Raw genomic sequence first — 22,368 nt, forward strand, 5'->3', positions numbered from 1 at the left:
CTTGAGAACAAGGTGAAAAACTCGAAATAGCAGCTGTGGAAACTGAGAGCTGTCAGTAATAGTAGTATGGTGTAGCCTTCAAGATCTTGTTGCTGTTTGCGACCATGAATTTGTTGTGGCAGAAGCTGCCGTATGTGAATGGTTTTCTCCAGTGGCACCATTATTGTTAATGTTTTAGCAGACTGAATGAGGCAGAATACTGCACGGGACTTTGTATGTTGAGTAGAATGTCTTCTAAGGTTCCTTCTGGGGTACCTGGGTGGCTCAGTGGGTTGAGCATCTGCCTTCGGATCAGGTCATGATTCCAGTGTCCTGAGAGTGAGCCCCGTTATGGGTTCCTTGCTCGGTGACGAGTATGCTTCTCCCTCTCCCTCTATATCCTTGCTTGTGCTCGCGCACCCTCTCTCTCTCTGTGTCAAATAAATAAAATCTTAAAAAAAAAACAGGAGAAGAGGCATATAAATTTTGATATTAATATTTTAAATTTCATGGGGTACCTGGGTAGCTCAGTCAGTTAAGCACCTACCTTTGACTCAGGTCATGAAGTCAAGGTACTGGCATCGAGCCCTGCATTGGGCTCCCTACTCAGTCTGCTTTTCTCTCTCTCTCTCTCTCCCTGCTCATGCCCTCTCTTTCTCTCTTAAATAAATAAATAAATAAATAAATAAATAAATAAATAAGGGGTGCCTGGGTGCCTCAGTTGGTTATGCACCTGTCTGCCTTTGGCTCCAGTCATGATCTCAGGGTCCTGGGATCGAGTCCCACATCAGGCTCCCTGGTCGGTAGGGAGCCTGCTTCTCCCTCTCTCTCTGCCTGCCTCTTCCCCTGTGTGTGTTCTCTCTCTCTGACAAACAAATAAATAAAATCTTAAATAAAAAAATAAATAAAATATTTTAAAAACACAATAAACAAATAAATAACATGGACCTGATCTTATAGGTGATGGGAGCCACTGAAGGGGTTTTAAGCAGGGAAGACATGTGGTCACATTTTCATGGCTACGTGCAAGACGTATCACAGAAGTACAAGTCTGGAGGCATAGAAACTCTTTCGGAAGCTTTTCCTGTGGTCTAGGTGAAGGACAGTGAGGGCCTGATGTGGGGCAGTGGTGGTGGAAAAAATTGATTCAAGCAAGAAGAGAATCTATAGAACATGGTGATCATTTGGCTATAGGAAATGACGGAGAAGAGTTTAACATACAGCTTGTGTGACCAAGTAGAAATACCAGTTAAGAAAGAAAATTCAGGGGGAAAAAAAGGAGAAAATTCAGAAGGGGAAAAGAAATCAGAAGGAGGAGTAAGAGGCAGACAATGAGGGTAGGATTTCAGGCTTGGGATGTGTGCTATGGTTCATGTAGGTCTTTATAGGTCTCCTTCAATATAAAAATCTTGGAGAAGTTAGATATTAAGTTCATGAAATCTTTATTACCCTCTGAGGGATTGATTTTCAAGGAGGAGGCTATTTTGCTTCCCAGGGAACATTTCGCAATATCTGAAACATTTTTGATTGTCACAACTCGGGGAAGGGGTGCTATTGATATCTAGTGGTTAGAGGTCAGGGCTGCTGTAAAGCATTCCACATTTCCCAAGACAGCCTTTCACAACAAAGAGTTATCTGGCCCAAAAGTCGGTAGCACCACGGTTGATAAACTCTGTTCTAGGGGCTAGAGAAGTACTTGACACCTTACTTGACAACTGTGCCCGGGGCCAGTCATTCTGATGAGATTGTATGGATGGGTCAATTAAAAAACATCATCCCTGCTGAAAAGCCAAATCCTACTGTTGGAAAAGAAATTAAAAGTCTTCTAATCTGATTATTCAGCTGATATTTGAATAGGTACTTCAATAATCTATCAGTGCAGAGGTACATAGAACACTTCTAACATATCCAGAGGTTGAGAGCCAAGTTCAAAGGAGCTCATTTAAAAAAAAAAGATTTTTATTTATTTATTTGTCTGAGGGCGGGGGGAAGACAGCATGAGCAGGCAGAGGGAGAAGCAGGCTCCCCACTGAGCAAGGAGCCTGATGAGGGACTTGATCCCAGGACCCTGGGATCATGACCTGAGCCAAACGCAGACGTCCAACCAACTGAGCCCCCCAGTCATCCCAAAGTGGCTCATTTTTTAAAAAGTGTTCAGTTTTTTTCTCTTTTTTTGATCTAAAATTGGACTCTCTGTAAAAAGTAACCACTGGACCCAGCTTTGCTTCTTAGGTTCACAAAGAACAGTTTCTCTTCATCATAATTAACTTTTGAGATTTATAAAGACATCAATCCTGTTTCTCCTAGGCCATGACTAAAAGTCCTCTAGTTTTATCTAAACTGTAAATATGGGTGTATAGCATTTTCTTTATACATAAAGGAAACAAATAATTATAAAGAAGCAAAACAAATTAAATTATATCTTGGGGACTTAGGGAAAAACTTCAAATAAGAAAACTGTATTTAAAAAAAAAAAGAAAGAAAACTTTATAAAGGCAAGGAAGAACAGCCAAGTTGTCAACAAAGACAACTCATTAACTTTGGGCAGAACATAGGAAAAGTTTCTGAAAAAAATATGGGGTGCCTGGGTGGCTCAGTTGGTTAGGCGGCTGCCTTCACAAAGCTCAGGTCATGATCCTAGGGGTCCTGGGATCAAGCCCCGCCTTGGCCTCCCTGCTCAGTTGAGAGACTGCTTCTCCTTCTCCCTCTGCCTGCTGCTCTGCCCATTTGTGCCCTCTCTCTCTATCTCTCTGTCAAATAAATAAATAAATCCTTATGAAAAAAGTTTCTGAAAAAAATAAACCAAAGATTCAGATGGTAAGTAGACTCAAGAATAACATGAAATATAAAATATAAATGATGGGCCCTTGGGTGGCTCAGTTGGTTAAGTGTCTGCTTTGGGCTCAGGTCATGATCCCAGGGTCCTGGAGCCCCACATACCTGCTTTTCCCTCTCCCTCTGCCTGTTGCACCCTGTTTTACATTTTTTAAAAAAGATTTTTATTTATTTACTTATTTGACTGGCAGAGATCACAGAGAGGGCAGAGAGGCAGGCAGAGAGAGAGGTGGAAGCAGGCTCCCTGCCAAGCAGACAGCCTGATGCAGGGCTCCATCTCAGGACCCTGGGATCATGACCTGAGCCAAAGGCAGAGGCTTTAACCCACTGAGCCATCCAGGCGCCCATCCGTTTTAAAATCTTAAAAAAATATGCATACAAATGAAATAAGGCAGAAAAATATGTACAAAGAAGGAAAAACAGAAGAAAACTCTCATTAAGTAAATAGCATCTGAATTTTATATATTTATTTTTTTAAAAAAGATTTTATTTACTTACTTGAAAGAGAGAGACACAGCAAGAGAGGGAACACAAGCAGGGGGAGTGAGAGAGGGAGAGGCAGACTTCCCGCTGAGCAGGCAGCTGGATTCCGGGCTCCATCTCAGGACCCTGGGATCATGACCTGAGCTGAAGGCAGATGCTTAAGGTGCCCCAACATCTGAATTTTAAAGAGAAGTAATACACACAGGTTTAGTAGCAAGTTATTCCCAGCTTGAGGCCCTAGGAAATTGTATAAGGAGGCCCTCTCTCCCGAAGTTTTAAAAAAATATTTTATTTATTTATTTATTTATTTATTTATTTATTTGAGAGAGAGGGAGACCATGCGCATGCGTGCAGGAGGAGTGGGGCAGACAGAGGGAGAGGGAGAAATAGACCCCTCGCTGAGCAGGGAGCCTGATGCGGGGCTCAATCCCAGGATCCTGGGATCATGACCTCAGCTGAAGACAGATGCTTAACTGAACCACCCAGGTGCCTCCCACCTACCCAATTTTTATGCAGGGTAAAGCTAGTTAAAATAAGCATCAAGGATGGTGGTTTCTCCTCCTCTTCCTCTTCCCTCCTCCTTATCCTCCTCCTCTTCTAGGGTTAGGGGTAAGGGGTAAGGTCCATAAAAAGGTGAATGTATGGAAAGTATATGGGAGGGGCTAACAACTTAGGGACAGTTCTATAAATTTGCTTTGGCAACTAGGTTTTTAATACAGTATTGTAATGAAAACAAAACAAAAAACAAAAACACCAACTAAAAATGTTTTCTGCCTTCCCCTTTTGTGGAGTCCCGGCTCAGTCACCAGTAACCCAGATTCCTGGTACCCTGGAGACTGACCTCCCAGCAGTACAGTCCACAGATCTTGCTGTGTTTATAGGATACACTGCCTCACTGGGAGTACACTGCCACTGTCCTGCTCAACCCATCAATCAAATATTGAACTTGAGGGTGCCTGAGTGGCTCATTCAGTTAATCATCTAACTTTGGCTCAGGTCATGATCCCAGGGTCCTGGAATCCAGACTGGGATGAGACTTCCTGCTCAGCAGGGAGCCTGCTTCTCCCTCTGTGCACGCCCCCCCCCCCCCCATTCATGCTCTCTCTCTCTCTCTCAAATAAATGAATAAAATCTTTAAAAAAAACAAAACCAAAACCAAATATCAAACTTGAAGAAGCGGTGGACTGGGCCAGCCAAGATGAAGGCCGTGAACACAAAGCAACCCAAAATGAGCCTACACAAGAAAAAGGAATCCAGGAGTCCACCAAGGTAATCTCTTCTCGCTGAGCTGAAGAACATCCCAGGCCTGGGTGGCCCTGGCAGGGCTCTGCAGAGCATTTGTCAGGCCAAGCAGGCTCCGATTACTCCTGGGTGGTTGGGTTTACTGACGGGTGAGTCAAGCCCCGGCCTGCACAACAGACTGAGGCCCACGAGGGGGACGCGGAGGGGCCGGCGCCTCCCGCCTGCCCACCGCGGCCAGCTTCCGCGCCACGCCGTGTGTTCTGCGGACTTGAGCACCCACCGCAGGGGAGGCATTTGGGGCGCGGCCCACAGCGTGTAGAGGTTCTCCCACTGAACCACAGCCACACGCCATTACCTTGCGGGAAGGCCCTTTGTGAGACCTCGACCCTGGCAGCCGAGAGGCCACGAGATGGCAGCAGAGGACACAGCCCAGGACAGAAACCCTGAGCCATTTGCAAAAGCAGATCTTTCCTTAGAGAGAGATGGTCAGTTGCCTGTAATCTTGTATTCAAGGCCAGAATAAATGACTGAATTTCAAAGAAACGAGGGCAAAATTTGTCAACATGGAGAATTTCCCAGCCGCCACAGAATTCAGCTGCACGTGAAGCCACGTATGAATCGGATATTTCCCCAGTGCTTAAAGCAAGGGATATGGGTCAAGGACTTGAAAAACTGACGTCAGCAGGAAACTTGTCACAGTCACTTCTTTCTATGGAGTTCCAATCGGCTGTAATTCAAGTAAAATATGAGTGACTTTGAAGGGACAGATAAGGGTGGTTGCTGGGAAGCTTTGCGGCAGAGCACGCTGCTTTCACGGAGCAGCCAGGGACGCTGAAGATAGGCAGGGGTGGGGGCAGATAATGAAGACCACAGGACGTCTCAGACAACCTTCGCTTTGCAACTGGGAGAGGATAATGCATAGGGAAGGGGCATTAGTGGCACTGATCTTAATCTTAATTTAATCTTAACTTAATCTCTGATCTTCTGACTTATCATCTAATCATCCAATGGTCCTTCCATTATAAGTCCCACCCCACCCCAACACCCAGTTGTTACAACGTAAAATATCTCAAGACATCACCAAATAACCCCTAGTGGGCAAAATGCCCCCTCTCTAAGAATCAATGCCATAGAGCGATATTGATTAAAAAGAAAAAAAAAAAAAAAGGTTAAGAACGTGATGTTAAATCTCTCCCCAAATCCTGAATTTCAAGAGAGGCCTCAAAGGCCTACAAGAAGTATTGCACACCCAAAACCTGAATTCCCATCATATGTTTGAATAAAGAAGAGACTATAATCGAAGGACAATAGGCTGGATCTGGTCCATAGTTCAAGAAAAATTTGTTCTCAACATTTTAAAATCAGAAGAGTACTCATTTAAAACGTCAGAATTTCTGACGTTTTAAATTTCTGCCATTTCTGACTGGCCCCTGAGTGGCTCAGTCAGTTAGGTGTCTGCCTTCAGCTCAGATTATGGTCTTGGGATCCTGGGATTGAGCCACATGGGACTCCCTGCTAAGTGGGGAAGTCTCTTCTCCCTCTCCCTGTCTCCATTCCCTGCTGATCTCATGCTCTTTTTCTCTCTCAAACGAATAAAATCTTTTAAAAATAAATAAATTTTTAAAAAGTCATAACTTCTGACTTGTCTAGGAAAATTGGAACTATGTCAATACCAGGCCCACAGTTCCACATGGCAATAATTGGGTGGAGTTGAGTGGGGGTAAAGTCGTGAAGTCGAATGTGCGCTCTAGTTTCCCATGGTTCCCACCAATCTCTGTTACATCATACCCAATCTGTTTCACTCATTTACACTACTCCTCATCTCTGCAGGCAATTTATTTTCGACCTCTGAAGTGCCTTATAGTTTCAAAGTATTTTCCCATGTGTGATTTTATTTTAGCCTTGGTACTCCAGTAAGGTAGAGAGAATAAATACTATGATTATAATCTCCATGTAAGCAAAATGTACTTCAGAGAGTTTGACTTTCTCAAACCTACAAAACAAAACCAGAATCTAAATTTCCCAACTCCTAGTCCTATTATTTTTTAGGGAAAAGTTTCTTTCTTTCTTTTTTTAAAAGATTTTATTTCTTTATTTGAGAGAGAGAGAGGGGCGCCTGGGTGGCTCAGTGGGTTAAGCCGCTGCCTTCGGCTCAGGTCATGATCTCAGGGTCCTGGGATCGAGTCCCGCGTCGGGCTCTCTGCTCAGCGGAGAGCCTGCTTCCCTTCCTCTCTCTCTGCCTGCCTCTCTTGTAATTTCTCTCTGTCAAATAAATAAAATCTTAAAAAAAAAAAATATTTAAAAAAAAGAGAGAGAGAGAGAGCGCGGGCAGAGGAAGAGGGAGAAGCAGACTCCCCACTGAGCAGGGAGCCTGATGCAAGGGTCAGTCCTAGGACCTTGGGATCATGACTTGAGCCAAAAGCATACCCTCAACCGACAGAGCCACCCAGGTGCCCCTGGAAAAAAGTTTCTATTAACAACTTCATTTAGTGGTTCAGCAAAAACTAAAGAAGTATATATGGGCATAACTGATGGAAAAGATGAGTTTCAACTGCCAAACTTTTCAAGAATCACCACAAATGGTTAACATTTTTTCTTTTAATATTTCTGCTTCCTTTCCTCTAGGCATTTGAAAAGAATGCCCTTGGAGCTGTCTTGCAGTTGGGTGTGGCTGTATGACTTGCTTTGGCCAATGAAAGTGCTATGTGTCCTGTTGAGGCAAAAGCATGTAAGAGCTCATGAACAATTCATGCTTACTTCACACATGGGGTGGGGACTCTAAGTCTCTTGGTGACTTAGGTAGGATCTCAAAATGGTGGCGCTCCACCAGCTTGAGTTCCTGAATAATTTATAATGAACAGAGTCCATGCCGGACTACTCTAGACATGTACTGTGAGACCAGTCTTTGTGGTGTAAAGCCATTAAGATTTGGGCATTGTTGGGGGCGTGGATGGCTCAGTAGGTACAGCATGTAACTCAGTTTCGAGAATTGTGGGTTCTATCCCCATGTGGGTCACAGAGCTTACTTAAGGGGAAAAGAAAAAAGATTTGGGCCTTGTTACCAAAGCATAGCCTAATCTAACCTGATTGATAAGGTTCATTTGTAGGGTCACTGAACTTCTCCAAGAACTAGGGTACAATTTCTAGATTTCTGACCATATCACTATAAGCTGTTGATCCTATCTAGAAGACAGAGTGAACTGTTTATTTTTTTACCCCCGTTTCCTCATCCACCACCAACTTCCCACTTCAAAGAAAATTATTTTCTGAGTCTTGCACACATAAGCTCTGCATTATTTGGGCAGTTAGACTGGGAGGAGAAGGGGGAGGCCCAGATCTTGTTTTCTCCATTCAAGAGCCTAATTCCAGAACTGTCTCCACCCACTAGTACTCACACAACCTTGTCATAGGGCGACTATTACCACTCCCAAGGTGTCACAAACAGGAGCTCTGCCGCTGGCACCACTGCAATGTCAGGGCAAGGCAGCCAGGCCGCGCTCTTTCCTCACTGATGCCTGGACTTGGCTAAGTCCGGAGAAGCAGCATTCTCTAGGGAAAGAAGCCTTCTCAAGTGGGAACAAAAATGAGTGTGAGGCGCACACCCATCCTGGGCCCTGTGTGAATTTGGGGTGAGTTCTTTTAGTACTCCAGCTGTGGTCAATTTCTAGTTTCTCTAGCGGCTAGTAAGCTGCCCGGCTGGTGCTACTGGGTCTCCCAGTTTCCCTGGGCTTTCCTAACGCCCACTCGAGCTTGTCATCTTTGCACACGTGCAAAGGTCAGAGACAGTGGGGGTTGAGCCCAACCAGAGCTTCAGGACCAGACCGCAGCCGGGATCAAAGGTCCGCTGGGCAGCCGAGAGGCTGAACCTGCGCAGTTCCGCTCCCGCCTTGGGAGAGAAAGGGTGGCGGCAACGCGGTCTCGGTCTCGTAACACCGGCGTGCTCGCAAGAGGCGGGAAAGTGTTAGCTCGGGTCGCCGCGTCCCTTCCTCTTCCTGCCTCGTCCACCCGTCTGCCCAGCGAGCCTGTCCTCGTCCGGCACCTGGGCCCCGAGGGAGGGGGACGAGAAGGGCCCCGGGCTTCTGACTCATCATCTCCAACCCCTTTCTCGCGCGCGCTCCAAGTCTCAGGACTTTGGATTTGGGCTCTGTGGGAGGGGGCGCAGCGACACCAGTTGGGAAACCCAGCTCTGCCGAGGGCCAGCCCCAGCCCCTGCCCGTCCCCGAAGCTGCCAGAGGGAGGTCTGTGGACCCACAGTCAGCGATCAGTTGTCGTGGGTGGGGCGGCGGCGCCCCCGCGCAGGATAACCCGCCTGGCGCCTCCCCGTATGCGGGGCCAGTGGTCGCGTCCGAGGAAACTCTCGGCTAGGCCCCGACTTCGAGCGCCTCGCGTCACTCAGCAGATGCACAGCGCCCCCATCCCGGAGAGAGAGCTCTTTATTTTCCATCAGGCCACGGGGGCAGCGGGGCATCCCGGGACTTGTAGTCTTCGCTAGAGTAGAAAGGAACGGGCTCGAAGGGAGAAAACTAAAGCACCCGCGAACTGATTCCTGAGAATGGGCTTGTGCGGGACCCCGGGCTTGGAGTTGGATAGGATTGTGAGAGGTGGAAAGGAGAGAAAGTAGTGAGAAGAGGCAGATGCGAAGCTGTATGGGGAGGCGATGGGTATGGAGCGGAAAGATGGAAGAAAGTGGGTACAGCTGAAAATTGGTTTAAGGATGTCCTGCAGGAGGGCAGCTTTTCAGTGAAGTGAGGGAAGGCTCCGGTTTAGGTATAGCTTCCCCTTGTGGGGAAGGGAAGAGCAAGGGCCCTAGTCTGGATGAAAACTGAAGGCACTCCACCGGACTTGACGTAGGTCTCAGAGGACTCCATCTAGCTTCTGAGTTTTGTGGGGTGGTGGGCAGGAGGGCCTGGACAACGCCCTTTGCCAGGTTAGTGGAGCAGGACTTGCTTGCCTGCCCTTGCTAGCTCACTCATTTGTTGCATTTGCTGTGTTGGCCACGGTGGTACCATTCTCCAAAGCAGCAACTTCCTCCAACTCAGAGAGACCCTAAAAGCCAGACAGTTGTGAGGGGAGCAAACTGTAAGGATGAGAAAGGAGGAATCCCAGACGGAAGCAACTTACTCCTTTTCTTCCATTTACTCTTGTTCCCATAGTTCTTCCAATATTTAGGCAGCTTCCTAATGCTCTTTCACATTTCTAGTCTCAGCCATTTAGATACCCAGTTCCCTCTTACTCAACACTGGGGAATAAATATCTAAAACCAGAAAACCAATCAGTTTCTGGCTATGACTCCTTCTCCCCCTCGGCCCCCACCAACCCTACTGTTTTCTCTTAAGTGCCACTGACCAGTATAGCCAGTAAAAAAATCAGCTGTTAGTGAACTGCTTCATACTTTCCTCCCTGCCCTGAATACCTCCTGCAGCTCCTGGTAGTGCAGACTCCGGTTCCTGCAGCATCCTGGCTTCCTCTGGCTCAGCAGGAATAGTGAGTATGCCGAGACCAGCACTCCCCCTAGGGTGAAGGCCTCAGTGCCTAGCTCCACCGCCAGCAAGCCAGCCTGCTGCAGGTAGACAGGGATGAGGATGCTACAGGGCACCCAGCACCTGTTTACCCCTGCCCCTTTCCCTCTTCATCTCTGCATTCTCCTACCTTCTCCTTTATTCACCCATACCTGGGAGGGGGCAGCTGAGGCAGCTCCCAAGGCTGTCTTCATTACGTCGACCACCACCACGATGAAGCCCAAGATCAGACTGAAGATGTTGAGTATCATCATGGCCTGCACCTGCCAATGAGCAAGCTCAGCCCTGCCCAGCCTAGGGGACTGATTGCCACCCCAAGCCCCACCTGCAGCCTAGCCCCAAAACAAAACTCAGCTCCTATTCCTCCACCTCCAAGCAGGACCATGAGCCCTCTAATTTCTTGATTTCCCTCCTCAGTTTTTTAGGCCAGTCAGGGGCAGGGAGCTGACAGGATTGGTTAACATTTAGTCACTTCCTGGGCTGAGTGGGGTCTGTGTGTGTGTGTGTGGGGGGGGGGGGGTTGTGTGGGAGAACAGTGCTGCATTCTCTTCCCCTCTCACCTTCCAGAGGCGGGGTACTCTGCGCAGCTCAAGAGTGACAATCGCAGTGAGGAGACCCTGAATGGTGAGAAAGGCAAGTGTTGTGCTCTGGCCCATTAAGGAGGGCCTCCAGGACCTTCCTTCCACCCTTCCTTGTGGTGTGTCTTACCAATGCTCCAGGCCCAAGTGGCAGTGCTGTGGCCATGTGACAGGCAGAGTTCAGGCAGGCAACAGAGACAGCAAAGGGCACCACAGCCACTGCCAGCCATAGCTGGCTCACCTGGAGGCCAGACACAGGGTAGTTGAAGGGGATCCAGAGATCAGCAATTGGGAGGAATACCCATTGATGGGAAGTAATCAACCAAGGGCAAGTGAAGGAATGGGGTATTATTGAATTTTTTCTGCCTCATGTCCAAGTTTGGTTACTTACCTATGTGTTTTCCCCACATAATGGAAGCTAATTGGGGATTAAGGGTCTTGCTTCATTATCCTATGCTTTTTCCACCCTCCTCCCACTCAGAGGCTAGCAGTTTCAGGCACGGGGTGGGTGCTCCCTAATTCAATAGAACCGAACTGGGTTACAACTGGACATGCTGAAGCTTTGGGTGGGACAGCCTGGCCTCACCGCCAGCACCAAGAGGTGCCCGCTCTGCCTGTGCCTTGCCCAGTGCTGTAGCTTTTCCAGACGAAGACTGGGTCTTTCCTGCTCCTGCTGAGCAGCTCTCTCCTCCATGGCTCCGCTGACCACTGGAGTTCGGTGCTTTCTAGGCTGGGAGAAATGCATTATGGCACCTATCAGGAGATAGGACATGCAGCAACATCTCTTTCAGCTGTCCCTTTATCTGCTTCCAAAATGTGGGGAGTTGAGGCTCAGGGCCTCAGACCTACCTAGTCTGAAGGTGCTACTCCAAAAGGAGGGACCCAGCTGGGCCTGGAGCTCCTGGCAGGGTCCAGTAGCTCAGAGCAGACGACGAGGACAACAAACTTGTCTTGGCAGAGACGGGCTGTCAGGGCCGGGAGTGGTGGGGCAAAGGTCCCCAGAGGGCCTAAGGATCCAGGGAGTGGCTATGGGCAGACCAGCCTCAGTTCATTCTACAAGATGCCCCACCCTGCCTTACTCTGTCCCTCTTTCCCATTGCTGCCCTCTCTGCCCATCCAGGGTCGTCTTCTGATTGCTCACCTCATCCCAGCGGACACTACCACTCTGCGTCCCAGTTTCCCCCCATTTCCATCTAATCTTTCTCCTTTTTTTGCTTCCTCCTCAAATTACCTGCTGTTCCCTAGGGAAATCCCATATTACTGTCTGAATTGGTCCCCTGTCATTACCACTTGCAGTGTTGTCTCAAGACCAGGCAAGGTTTAATTCCCCTGGTTTCCTGTCTCACTTTCTGGATAGTTTCTCCTCTCTTCTTCCTTTCTTGAAGGATTTACTCTGGATTGAACACTAAAGTAGATGGGGATCCCTACTTATAGCAGGGATTTTTTAGTGTTACAGTGTTAATTTGCTACTAGATATGTATAGAAAATAGTCCCCAGACGGCCAGTCTTGGGAAGGACACTACCATACCAAAGAACATTTTTGAGAGATACAGGTTGCCTTGCAGTCAGGCTGACCTGGACTAGGATCTCAGCTCTGTCATTTTCCCAGAAATGTGTGACCTTGAATATTCTACCTATTTAAACCTCAGTTTGCCCAAACTGAGTGATAAAAAGGGGGCTAATAATATGACTGGGAGTGGTTGTTGGCTCATGGTGGGCACTTAATAGCCATTGCTGGTGGGATACAGTCACACTGATGTGCATGAGGCCCATATACTAAAGGCTTATTCAGAAACTAAGCTGGGGACATTTGTTTCCACAGTAAGGAGCAGAACCAGTTGGGCCCGAATATATACCTTATGAATTAAAAATAGGAAAAGTGCAGAGCATGAGATCTGGAGAAAACCAGACCTATGTTCAAATCCCAGAGCTACTGGAATAACCTTGGGCAAGTTACTTAATCTCTGTTTCCTTATCTATAAAAGGGAAGTTAATAATACTGATCTCAATACAATACTCAAGGGGTTACCTTGAGTATTAAAAGAGAAAATGCAAAGAACTAGCTCAGCCAAGTACCTAACACTACTTGCTCAATAATTGTTAGTAACTCTTATCATATTTATTACTGATGGTAGAAGAAGACTGAACCAGAAGACTCCTGGGAGTTAGTATTGACAGGCAGGGGTCTAGTGGTCCTTTGAAAGACACTGCTGTTCTGCTCACTGCTGGGCCAACACTCATCTGATCACTCTGTCCACTCTTCTTTCCTGGGGAGTGCGAATCACATTTAAAGGATCCGGAAAAGTTGTGGGTCTATTCCTGCCTCAGTCCCCATGTGCATTAATTTTATTTGGTAAGCAGTGGCCTGACAGAATGTGAAATGTTAGGCTTGCTCTGAGGATCCCTGAGCTGGTAGGACAGTGGAAAGAGACTCTAGCTTCATTTTCCTTACCTGTAAATGCAGACTGATTATATTTCAGAGTGTTATTGTAAGGATTCTATACTATTAAATATGTGAACAGGCATTCCGTCAATATTGATTAAACCTGAGTGTACTACGTACAAATTTGTAGCCCCTGTCTAGATTACAAGCTGTTCATGTGGAGGTTCTACAAGCCCCTCATCTGCTCATCCCCCACAGTGCTAAGCATAGTGCTTGGTACTCGGTAAGCAATCAGTAAATATTTGTTGTATTGAAGAGCCATTAAAGTGACTTAAGGAATGGGAAAGAGAATTCGAGAGGAAGGAGTGGGATTTGTTTATCAAGAACAGAAAGGACCGAAGAGTAACTTTAATAATGTTTCTTATACGGCAGACATTAACTATCTCTATAATCGCCCCTCCTCCTCCTCCCCAAAAAGAGAGACAGAAATTGTAAGGGAGAGGCTTTGAGATAAAACCCCAGGAAGAACTTCCCGAGTCTGTGCATGTTGGGGCAGAAAGAGCGGCAGAGCCAACTCCTTCCCTGGTATGTCCGGGTTTAGGGTGGGAGGGGCAGTCCGGCTTGGAGGCTGGGGGAAGGACGAGATGACCTTTCAAAATCTCTTCCAGTCTCCTGTTGGAATCGTCTGTGCGTCCCACCCCCGCTCCCTCCCTCCCTCCCTCCCTCCGACAGCGCCCCCCGTCTCCAAACTGCCCGTACCCCGCCCCTGGCGGCCGCCTCTCGCGGCTCCCGGGGTCCCCAGCTCCCTGTCCCCGGAGCCAGAGCCCCGCTCCTGCTCCCGCGCTGCTCCCAGCCCCGCCGCGCCGCCCCCCGCATGCTAATGGCCGGGCCGCCTCCCGCCGCACACAATGCGGGCCAGGGCCGGGGGCGGGGGACCGGGGAGGGGGCGGGGGCCGGGCCGGGGGCGGGGGGGCCGGGGCCCGGCGCATCTCCCCCGGCCCCACGTAACGCTGACGCCCGCGCCGCCGGCCCGCCGCCCGCCGCCGCCGCCGCCGCCGCCGCCCGCTCCGCCGCCGCCCGCCCGGGGCTCGTGAGTAGCCGCTCCCCCCACTCCCGGCCCCCCCCTCCGCCACCCGGCCCCCGCCCCCGGCCCCCTCCCCCCCACCCGGAGGGGGGGGGCCGCTCCGCGCGCCCGGCTCGGAGCAGGTGCAGGGGGCGGGGGCGGGGGAGGGGCGCCGGCTCGGCCCCAAGCAAACTTCGCCCAGAGCTCCTGGGGGGGCGGGGTGGGGGCGGCGGCCTCGGAAGCCGAGAGAGCTGGGGGGCCTCGAGGGAGGGGGGGGCCAGGTGGGGGAGCCGGGAAAGCGTACACCAAAGGGGAAAGGCCAGCGGGGGGGGGGGTGCGGACGTCTTTGTAGGGGCCCGAAGGCAGGGCGCGAGGGGCCTGGGGGTGCAAGGCGGCCGAGCCGGGAGCCAGAGTGGATGAGCGCCCCCCGGCTCAGGTAGGGCTGATGGAAGCGGGGGAAGGGACCCAAACTCTCCCGGAGCGGGGATGGGGGAGGGGAGAGGATGGGGGGTGCTTCCCTCTCTGCGTCCCAAACAAAGTGTCACAAAGAGCTCGGCCGGCGGCAGCAGCGGCGGAGGCGGCTGCAACTCAGCTTTTGTTCTCCCGGCCGGGGTAGCTGAGCCTTGGCCTCCCAATCTCCCAACCCTGCCCCCCATCATCCTTCTAGCTTATCTTCCCCGGGAGGGGACTGGGGTGCTGCTGGAAGAATCTCTTGTGCAGGATCACGGTCCTGCCCTACTTGCCAACCTACTTCTGGGAGGGAGATTTTCCCAGAGGCTCTCCTGCCTACCCCCAACTCCTAATCTGAGGACTGAGACTCATATGGGTGCTAAGACTCTGACCTTTCTAGGGTCAGCTCCAGTTAAGGGGACTTAGGACTGGCGCCATGCCCCCTTCCCCAAATCAAGGTCCTCTAGAACTTTCAGAAGAGGGGTCATGTTGGGACATGCCTGGGAAATAAGATTCACCATGGTGGGGTGGCAGTAGGTCAGCAGGTGTACCTTTTTCTTGTCTCCTGCTGCACATTTGGAGTCAATGATTGAGGTGCCATGCCCCCAAGTCAGGACAGTGAGGATGGAGGAAGGAGGCTTTACCAAGAACTCAGTGTAAAAGATGGGCGTGCTGTGATGTGGGGTCAGTTTAGAGGAACTCCCTGAGCAGTGAGGTTCAGAGGGCCGTGGATAGCAGACCATGAAAGTGAGCTACTGGCATATACTTGCGATAAAAGTGGTCTTGATTCTAGACCACCTAAGAAGCCCCTTTTCTTTCTTACCTCATCTTGTGCAGCGTTAATCATAATTGGTAGCAGACTTCAGAGGTGTGGGATTCTCAACAGGGGGAAGAGCATCAAATATTAGAAATGACCAGTGACTGAGGCTTCATCACAACTATACCTCAGAAGTCCTGAATCCTTGCCCCTTACACTTTGATCCTAAAAACTTTTGAACCACAGGTTTGAGGTCCTTCAGGCAGCAAATGCTTCTGTGTACCTGTCCTTGTTTCTAAGTCTTCTCACCAACCCTTCCAGCCCTCCCTAAAGCAGTAAGGTTGATGGTCCACACTCCCTTCCCCACCAGCTTTCCTAGCACACAAAAATAATTGGCCCGTTGCTTTGGAATGATTTCCGATCCCTATCCCTGGCTCTGTATCCCTATAGAACCCAAACAAGGGCCAGATAACCCCTGATTCCCAGTGAGGGTGGAAAGTAGGTCAGTCCTCCTGTCTGGCCAAATCTCGTGGATGGTGTTTAGGGCCTAACTATAGAAAACTCTGTGATTATTGCCCACAGGCAATACATGCATGCTGTGGGTTCCAAGCTGGTTCATAGCTCTTGGACCCTGTTAGTGCTCTATCCTGTTGAAAACAAAACAAAACAAAACAAAACAAAAAAAACACTAGTGGGATCAGGTGCCTGGGGCCTCCTTTGGTGTGGAGATGACTCAGGAGGTCTTGACTGGACCTAGGAAGGTGTCCAGGTGGGTTTTGTTGGTTTGAGGCTACCCTCTAGGGAAACTTTCCCTGTTTGGGAATTAAGCTTCAATTTAGGCCTTCTTGTATATTACTTTTTTCCATCCTGGAAAATGCCATGTGTAAAGTAGGTCTTCTGTTTTTGTTTTGTTTTGGCGGAGGAAGCTTTGCCCTGTTCGTACTCTACTTGCTTCATATATGAGGTCAGCCTCCCATGAGGTATTTTGCTTGCTGTGCTACAGACAGTTTTAGGGGCCCTAGAATCTTCTCAGAATCAGAATATGTGCCCATAGGTTAGTCAGCTATGACCATGCAGTATTCCCAGCCTCCCCCCCTCCTTCCCCACCATCTGCTTCCTCTGAATATACCAGATTGGCTGTACACCAGGATGTTCCGGGAATCCCCAGGAGAGCAACAGAATGTGATGGACCCAAATACGATGCCTCAGTAACTCATTCCAGGATGTACAAACTGTAACTGTCAGGACACTCCTTATAGCTAATTAAAATTCTTCTAGTTACATCTATTTTCTATTACACTTATCTATTTTCAGTGACATCTAAAAGGCCAAAATAATTCCTCTGGTACCACTGGTCCCCCCCCCCCCCCATAGTTCCCAGATAGGAATTTTAAAAAATCCTCTAGCTTTTTTCAGTGCTTTATCTGGTGCTAAAATGGCAAATGTGGCCCCTCTAGCACTTCCTAGCTCTTTCTATGGTACTGAGGTGGCCAAAGTGGCTCCTCTGGTAGCCCACTGCACTCTCCATGGTACTGAAGGGATGACCATTTGTTTTTAACATCTCTCTGGGGTCCAGAAGAGTCCTGTGACTCAGAACCACAAATTTTTGAGCTGGATGGGACCATCAATATAAATTAGTCCAACTTCCTTATTTTACAGATGAGTAAACTGAGGGGTTAAGTGATTTACTGAAGGTTGCAGGGCTATTAATAGTCAGACTGGGCCCACAATAGCCTTGCACTCCTCAGTCCTACTCTTTAATTCACCTTTTGTGACAGTATGCATGGAGCCTAGCTGGGCTCTTGGTCCCAGGAAAAGGGTTTGTTTGGAGGATCCAGAAGAAGATGGTGGATGCCCTAATTTGGAGCTACAGAAACACAAATGTTAAATGTGGTGGTGGAGGTTGTTTAATGACCCTTGGATGAGGACACTTTGTCAGTCAACCTCTGTTAATAAAATTCCCTTAACCCAGATTTCACATGTAACAGGTACCTGCCCCTTTATGGAGTCTTATCACATTCACATTCATTAAATGTCAAAAATTAAAGAAGGCTTGGACCTCCAGAGCCTTTTCTCTTTGCTGATAAGCAGGGCTGACTCCTGGCCCAGTTCTCTTGTGTTAAAGATCCTTAAGCAAAGTAATGCTTGAGTCCTTTTCTTTCTCAGTAACCCATTTCAGTTTCACAATGCCTATTGTATGGAAGTTCTTTATATCTCAAATATTCTTTCTATCTCAGGCAAAAAAAAAAAAAAAAAAAAAAAAAATAGGTTAGGCCCACATTCATCCAGCCTCAACTGGAGACAATTCTATATGTAAGCAGGAAGGTAGGCTGGCTGACTTCTGCTCATCTTCCCCAGGCCTGTTTCCATGAATGTTAATTCTGGGGTTGCTTCTAAGTCCTAATGCTAACTAACCTTTGCAGCTTAGAATCAGGAGAGCACCCCCCCCCCCCCCCCCAGCTTCTTCTCAGTGCTCTTCTCCTTCCTCAGAACTGGAGCTCTGCACATCCCAGGCCCAGGGAATTTCAGCCTGGAGAATTTTAACCCTTTCCTGCTCAGAGCATGTGCTGAGCCCCTATCTGTGCAGATGGCCCAGCCCCGCCCCCCGTCCCTCACTCCAGCCTCTTGAGCTCAGAGCCAGTGTAATCCTCCTCTTGTGTGAGGGAGCCTCTCCCCTGCAGAGAGGAGGAAAGCCTGCCTCGGAACAGCCCTGGACAAAGGGGCTGAGATGCCCCATCAAACCGCAGGCTCCAAGGTTTGAAACACGGGGATGAATCCTATCTGGTATTTGTAGTTTTTAACCCCTTCCCCAGGCCAGTAGTGCCCCTTAACTTCCACTCCTCCCCCAACTCTCTCTTCATTCCCTCTCCCTCTGGCTCTCTCCCCCTTAGTGCCCCTCCCCCTCTGTCTGTCTCCAGACTCTCTGCTGCTGGGAGGTGTTTCTCTCCCATGCATGAATGAGTCTCTGTAATGAATGGAAATGAATGGATCAGGAATCCAGGCGGAGGGAGGGAGAACGAGGGGGGAAAGACAGAAAGACAGGATAAGGGCAGAAGGAAGGACTGTGGAGTGTGGAAGGATGTTTGGCTGATCGGTCAGTTAGGGGTCTGAGAGCAACTGGTCTCACTTGGATAACTGGGGGGCATGGCAGGCCCACCCCGTTTGCTCATCAAGCTGCATAGCCTGACTTAAATGGGAGAGGGGTATACTGTGATGGTTTCTACCACCAGAGGGTGGTGATGGTGGTGATGGTAGCGATGGTAGCGGAGGTTTGGGACTAGGAGTTTAAAATTAATACTTTGGGGGAAGACATCCTGGTTGTTTGGGAGCCTGTGGGCCCGGCAAATCAAGGAGTAAACATTTTGGAGACAGCAGCCCCTTCCTGTCTCAGGGTGCAAGGAAGGGTAATGGATAGGTTGCTAGAGTATGGGCTGCTAAGAGTATGGGGATGGGGGTACCTCTTTCCACTGCTGAAAACCAGGGCTCATCTTTCCCTCCAAACCTGTCTCTCTCGCTTTAGCTCTTCAGCACCTGTTGCCTTCACTAGCAGCTCTTCCTCCTCCTCTTCCCTGCACTCCCCAGAACCAAAGAATGTGAAGGGGGTCCATGGAGGTGAGTGAAGAAGCTCCGGCCTGAACCTGCAAGTACTTCCGATTATACTCCTTCCCTATACTCCTTCCCTGCCCTACCTCTCTTAGAAGTTACGTCTGTGGCCCCAACAGCTCAATTCCCATTCATACCCCACTTGCCTCAGGGTGAGTGGGAAGGGCACTCGGTGTTCCTGATTCAGGCCCCAACCCACCTTCCCTCGAGTTCTTCTGGCCTTCCACGCCCTTGCTTTTCCCACAGCTGCCCCTTCTCCATCCCTTGATGTACTCAGGTCTTTGTCCACAGGGCTCACGTCCCCGCGCTCCAGGCGGCCATTTAGCGCCCTCGCCGCCCGCCTTCGACGGCGAACTGGATCTGCAGCGCTACTCAAACGGGCCAGGCGTGAGCGCCGGGTCTCCAGGGATGGGAGCAGTAGGCTGGTCCGAGAGTCGCGCAGGGGAAAGACGCTTCCCTTGCCCTGTATGCGGGAAGCGCTTCCGCTTCAACTCTATCCTGGCTTTGCACCTGCGGGCGCACCCAGGCGCCCAGGCCTTCCAATGCCCGCACTGCGGCCACCGCGCCGCGCAGCGGGCCCTGCTCCGCTCGCATCTGCGCACACACCAGCCCGAGCGTCCCCGTAGCCCCGCCGCACGCCTATTGCTGGAGCTGGAGGAGCGCGCACTACTGCGCGAGGCCCGGCTGGGGAGAGCCCGAAGTTCTGGGGGCATGCAGTCCAGCCCTGCCACTGAGGGCCTGGCGCGGTCCCAGGCTCCTTCGTCGTCCGCCTTCCGTTGCCCCTTCTGCAAAGGCAAGTTTCGCACCGCGGCGGAGCGCGAACGCCACCTGCACATCCTGCACAGGCCCTGGAAGTGCGGCCTGTGCAGTTTTGGCTCCAGCCAGGAGGAGGAGCTGCTGCATCACAGCCTGACGGCCCACGGAGCTCCTGAACGCCCCCTGGCGGCCAGCTCGGCGGCACCCCAGCCTCAGCCTCCGCCCCAACCTGAACCCAGATCAGTCCCAGAGTCTGAGCCAGAGCCTGAACGTGAGGCAGCGCCTGCCCCCGCTCCCGCCGCTCCCGAGGAGCCTCCCGCGCCCCCGGAGTTCCGCTGTCAAGTGTGTGGCCAGAGCTTTACGCAGTCCTGGTTTCTGAAGGGCCACATGCGCAAGCACAAGGCCTCCTTCGATCATGCGTGTCCCGTGTGTGGCCGCTGCTTCAAGGAGCCTTGGTTCCTTAAGAACCACATGAAGGTGCACGCCAGCAAGCTGGGGCCGCTGCGCGCCCCGGGGGCTGGTTCCGGGGCTGCCCGGCCCCCCCAGCCTCCTGACCTGGGCCTGCTGACCTATGAGCCGCTGGGCCCCGCGCTCCTCTTGGCCCCGGCTCCCACTCCCGCTGAGCGCCGTGAGCCTCCTAGCCTCCTGGGCTACCTGAGCCTTCGAGCTGGCGAGGCCCGGCCCAATGGTGAGGGCGCAGAGCCTGGGGCCGGCCGCGGCTTCGGAAGCTTCCGCCCACTGCCCTCTGCTCTCCCGGCCCGGGCTCGCCGGCATCGCGCAGAAGAGCCAGAGGAGGAAGAGGAGGTGGTGGAGGCAGAGGAGGAGACCTGGGCCCGCAGCAGGGCGTTGGGCCCTCTGGCTTCACTGCACCCGCGCCCAGGCGAGGGGCCAGGGCACTCTGCGTCTGCTGCGGGGACCCAAGCAAGGTCCACCGCCACGCAGGGTATGTAAGGGGTCTTTTCCCTCCAATATTTCCACATTCTGACGCCACCACCGCCCTCCCTCCCCTCCTCTTTAAAAAGGACCTGTCTCTTACTGTCGATTGTTTTCACTCCTGGAGGCCACTTTTCGAGGGGCATAGCATAACAAAGCAAATCCAACCCCTCAGCTTCCCCCAAACAGACTGTTTCCTTCTGGGGTCCCAGGGGAAGTAATCCTAAGGGGTGGGTGTGGGGCGCGTGATAGGGATCCCTGATAGGGATAGGGCAAAGGGCCTTTCTGACTTCCCTTAACCTGTGTGTTGCAGAAGAGAACGGGCTGTTGGTTGGAGGGACCCGGCCTGAAGGGGGCCGGGGAGCCACAGGAAAGGATTGCCCCTTCTGTGGAAAATCTTTCCGCTCAGCGCATCACCTTAAAGTGCACCTTCGAGTGCACACAGGTGAGGGGGGCAGCCTCTGAGGTGGGGAGGGAACTGAGGGGCGGGAACAGAGAGCGCCGCCTGAAGCGCAGCCTGCAGTTTGGCCAGTTGAGATGGTTGGGGGGAATGCTGCTCTGTTAAGTGAGGGGGTGGGTGTGTTTTTCTGGTCCAGAGGGGCCTGTACAGAGAGCGAAATGCGGGTGGGGCCGGCGGTGATCGTGCTTCTGTGACCCTGTCGCACCCCTTTCTCCAGGCGAGCGCCCCTACAAATGTCCGCACTGCGACTACGCGGGCACCCAATCCGGCTCGCTGAAGTATCACCTGCAGCGCCACCACCGAGAGCAGAGGAGTGGGGCCGGCCCCGGACCACCGCCGGAGCCGCCGCCCCCTTCCCAGCGGGGTGCGGCACAGCAGTCGGGAGCCAAGGCGGCTCCGCAGCCTGCGACCTGGGTGGAGGGCGCGGCGAACCCCCGGCCTCCTTCGAACGCGGCGCCGGGGTCCCGTCGGAAGCCCGCCAGTCCCGGGAGGACCCTGCGCAACGGGCGAGGCGGTGAGGCCGAACCCCTGGACCTGTCCCTGCGGGCGGGGCCGGGAGGCGAGGCTGGGCCGGGGGGTGCCCTCCACAGGTGCCTCTTCTGCCCCTTCGCCACGGGAGCCCCCGAGCTCATGGCCTTGCACCTGCAAGTGCACCACAGCCGCAGGGCTCGGGGCCGCAGGCCGCCCCAGGCCGACGCGTCCCCGCCCTACGCCCCTGCACAATCCGGAGAGACCCCTCCCAGTCCTCCGCAGGAAGGGGAGGAGGGCCCCGGGCTGCCGAGAGCGGGAGAGGCGGGGCTAGGGGGACAAGAACGGTAGGGAGCCCTCTTAGGGGCGGTTAGCTTAGTGAGCTCACCCCGCGGGAGCGGGGGAGCGCTAGAGGTAGTTGGGTAGAGCAGCCAGCAGGGGGCAGCGTGGGACCCATATCCCAGCCCCAGGCGGACCAGAGGTGGAGGGGGTGGAGGGCGTAGGAGGGTGGGCAGGCGCTACCCACCCAGCCCAGGGGAGAGTCACAGTGCCTTAGAAGTGGCAGGGGTGAGGATCAAAGAACGGGGTCCCAGGGCTGGCAGAGGGTTGTGTCCCTGTTGAGGAGCCGCTCTGCCAGTCTTTGCTGGTCCATAGGCGTGAGAGTTTATTTTTGTACAATGGGTGGGGGTGGGGGGCACTGTACCCTTCTAGCCCCTTCAGGGGCCCTGTAGACGTCGCTATTTTTGGTACGATTCCTGTCATCCCTGTCGCAGAGTTGTGTCCCCAATAAACAGGTGTCTTGAGGCACAGGGCGCTGTGTCTGTCTGCCTATGTCCTGTCCTACTTGGGCCGTTTTGTC

The 22,368-nt window shown here is 51.7% G+C and overlaps 2 protein-coding genes and 1 pseudogene across 12 annotated transcripts; 1 reads left to right on the forward strand and 2 right to left on the reverse strand.

Moving 5' to 3' along the window:
• LOC123943367 overlaps positions 1–17,593 on the reverse strand; it is a 30,368-nt pseudogene extending 12,775 nt beyond the window's left edge.
• Positions 8,045–22,320, forward strand: ZNF219 (zinc finger protein 219). 7 transcript variants are annotated; one of them, XM_046007477.1, is made up of 5 exons: positions 8,045–8,168; positions 18,810–18,901; positions 19,184–20,591; positions 20,895–21,026; positions 21,259–22,320. In XM_046007477.1, the coding sequence occupies exons 2-5, from the start codon at positions 18,896–18,898 to the stop codon at positions 21,858–21,860; spliced, it is 2,148 nt and encodes a 715-aa protein (XP_045863433.1). In that variant the 5' UTR covers positions 8,045–8,168; positions 18,810–18,895; the 3' UTR covers positions 21,861–22,320. The 7 variants fall into 7 exon arrangements, with proteins under 7 accessions (XP_045863433.1, XP_045863429.1, XP_045863430.1 ...); XM_046007474.1 differs by lacking the exon at positions 8,045–8,168 and adding an exon at positions 13,733–14,109; XM_046007475.1 differs by lacking the exon at positions 8,045–8,168 and adding an exon at positions 14,198–14,518.
• TMEM253 (transmembrane protein 253) lies at positions 8,700–11,625 on the reverse strand. 5 transcript variants are annotated; one of them, XM_046007479.1, is made up of 7 exons: positions 11,486–11,572; positions 11,223–11,389; positions 10,767–10,877; positions 10,619–10,675; positions 10,211–10,321; positions 9,953–10,096; positions 8,723–9,585 (listed from the first exon to the last, which is right to left on the reverse strand). In XM_046007479.1, the coding sequence occupies exons 2-7, from the start codon at positions 11,379–11,381 to the stop codon at positions 9,505–9,507; spliced, it is 663 nt and encodes a 220-aa protein (XP_045863435.1). In that variant the 5' UTR covers positions 11,382–11,389; positions 11,486–11,572; the 3' UTR covers positions 8,723–9,504. The 5 variants fall into 5 exon arrangements, with proteins under 5 accessions (XP_045863439.1, XP_045863435.1, XP_045863436.1 ...); XM_046007480.1 differs by having other exon boundaries at positions 8,732–9,585; positions 9,953–10,099; positions 10,211–10,315; positions 11,486–11,565; XM_046007478.1 differs by having other exon boundaries at positions 8,747–9,585; positions 9,953–10,099; positions 11,486–11,562.
• Positions 22,321–22,368: the final 48 nt, after the last annotated feature.

This window comes from Meles meles, chromosome 6 (assembly GCF_922984935.1).
Source record: "Meles meles chromosome 6, mMelMel3.1 paternal haplotype, whole genome shotgun sequence".
NCBI classification, from domain to species: domain Eukaryota; kingdom Metazoa; phylum Chordata; class Mammalia; order Carnivora; family Mustelidae; genus Meles; species Meles meles.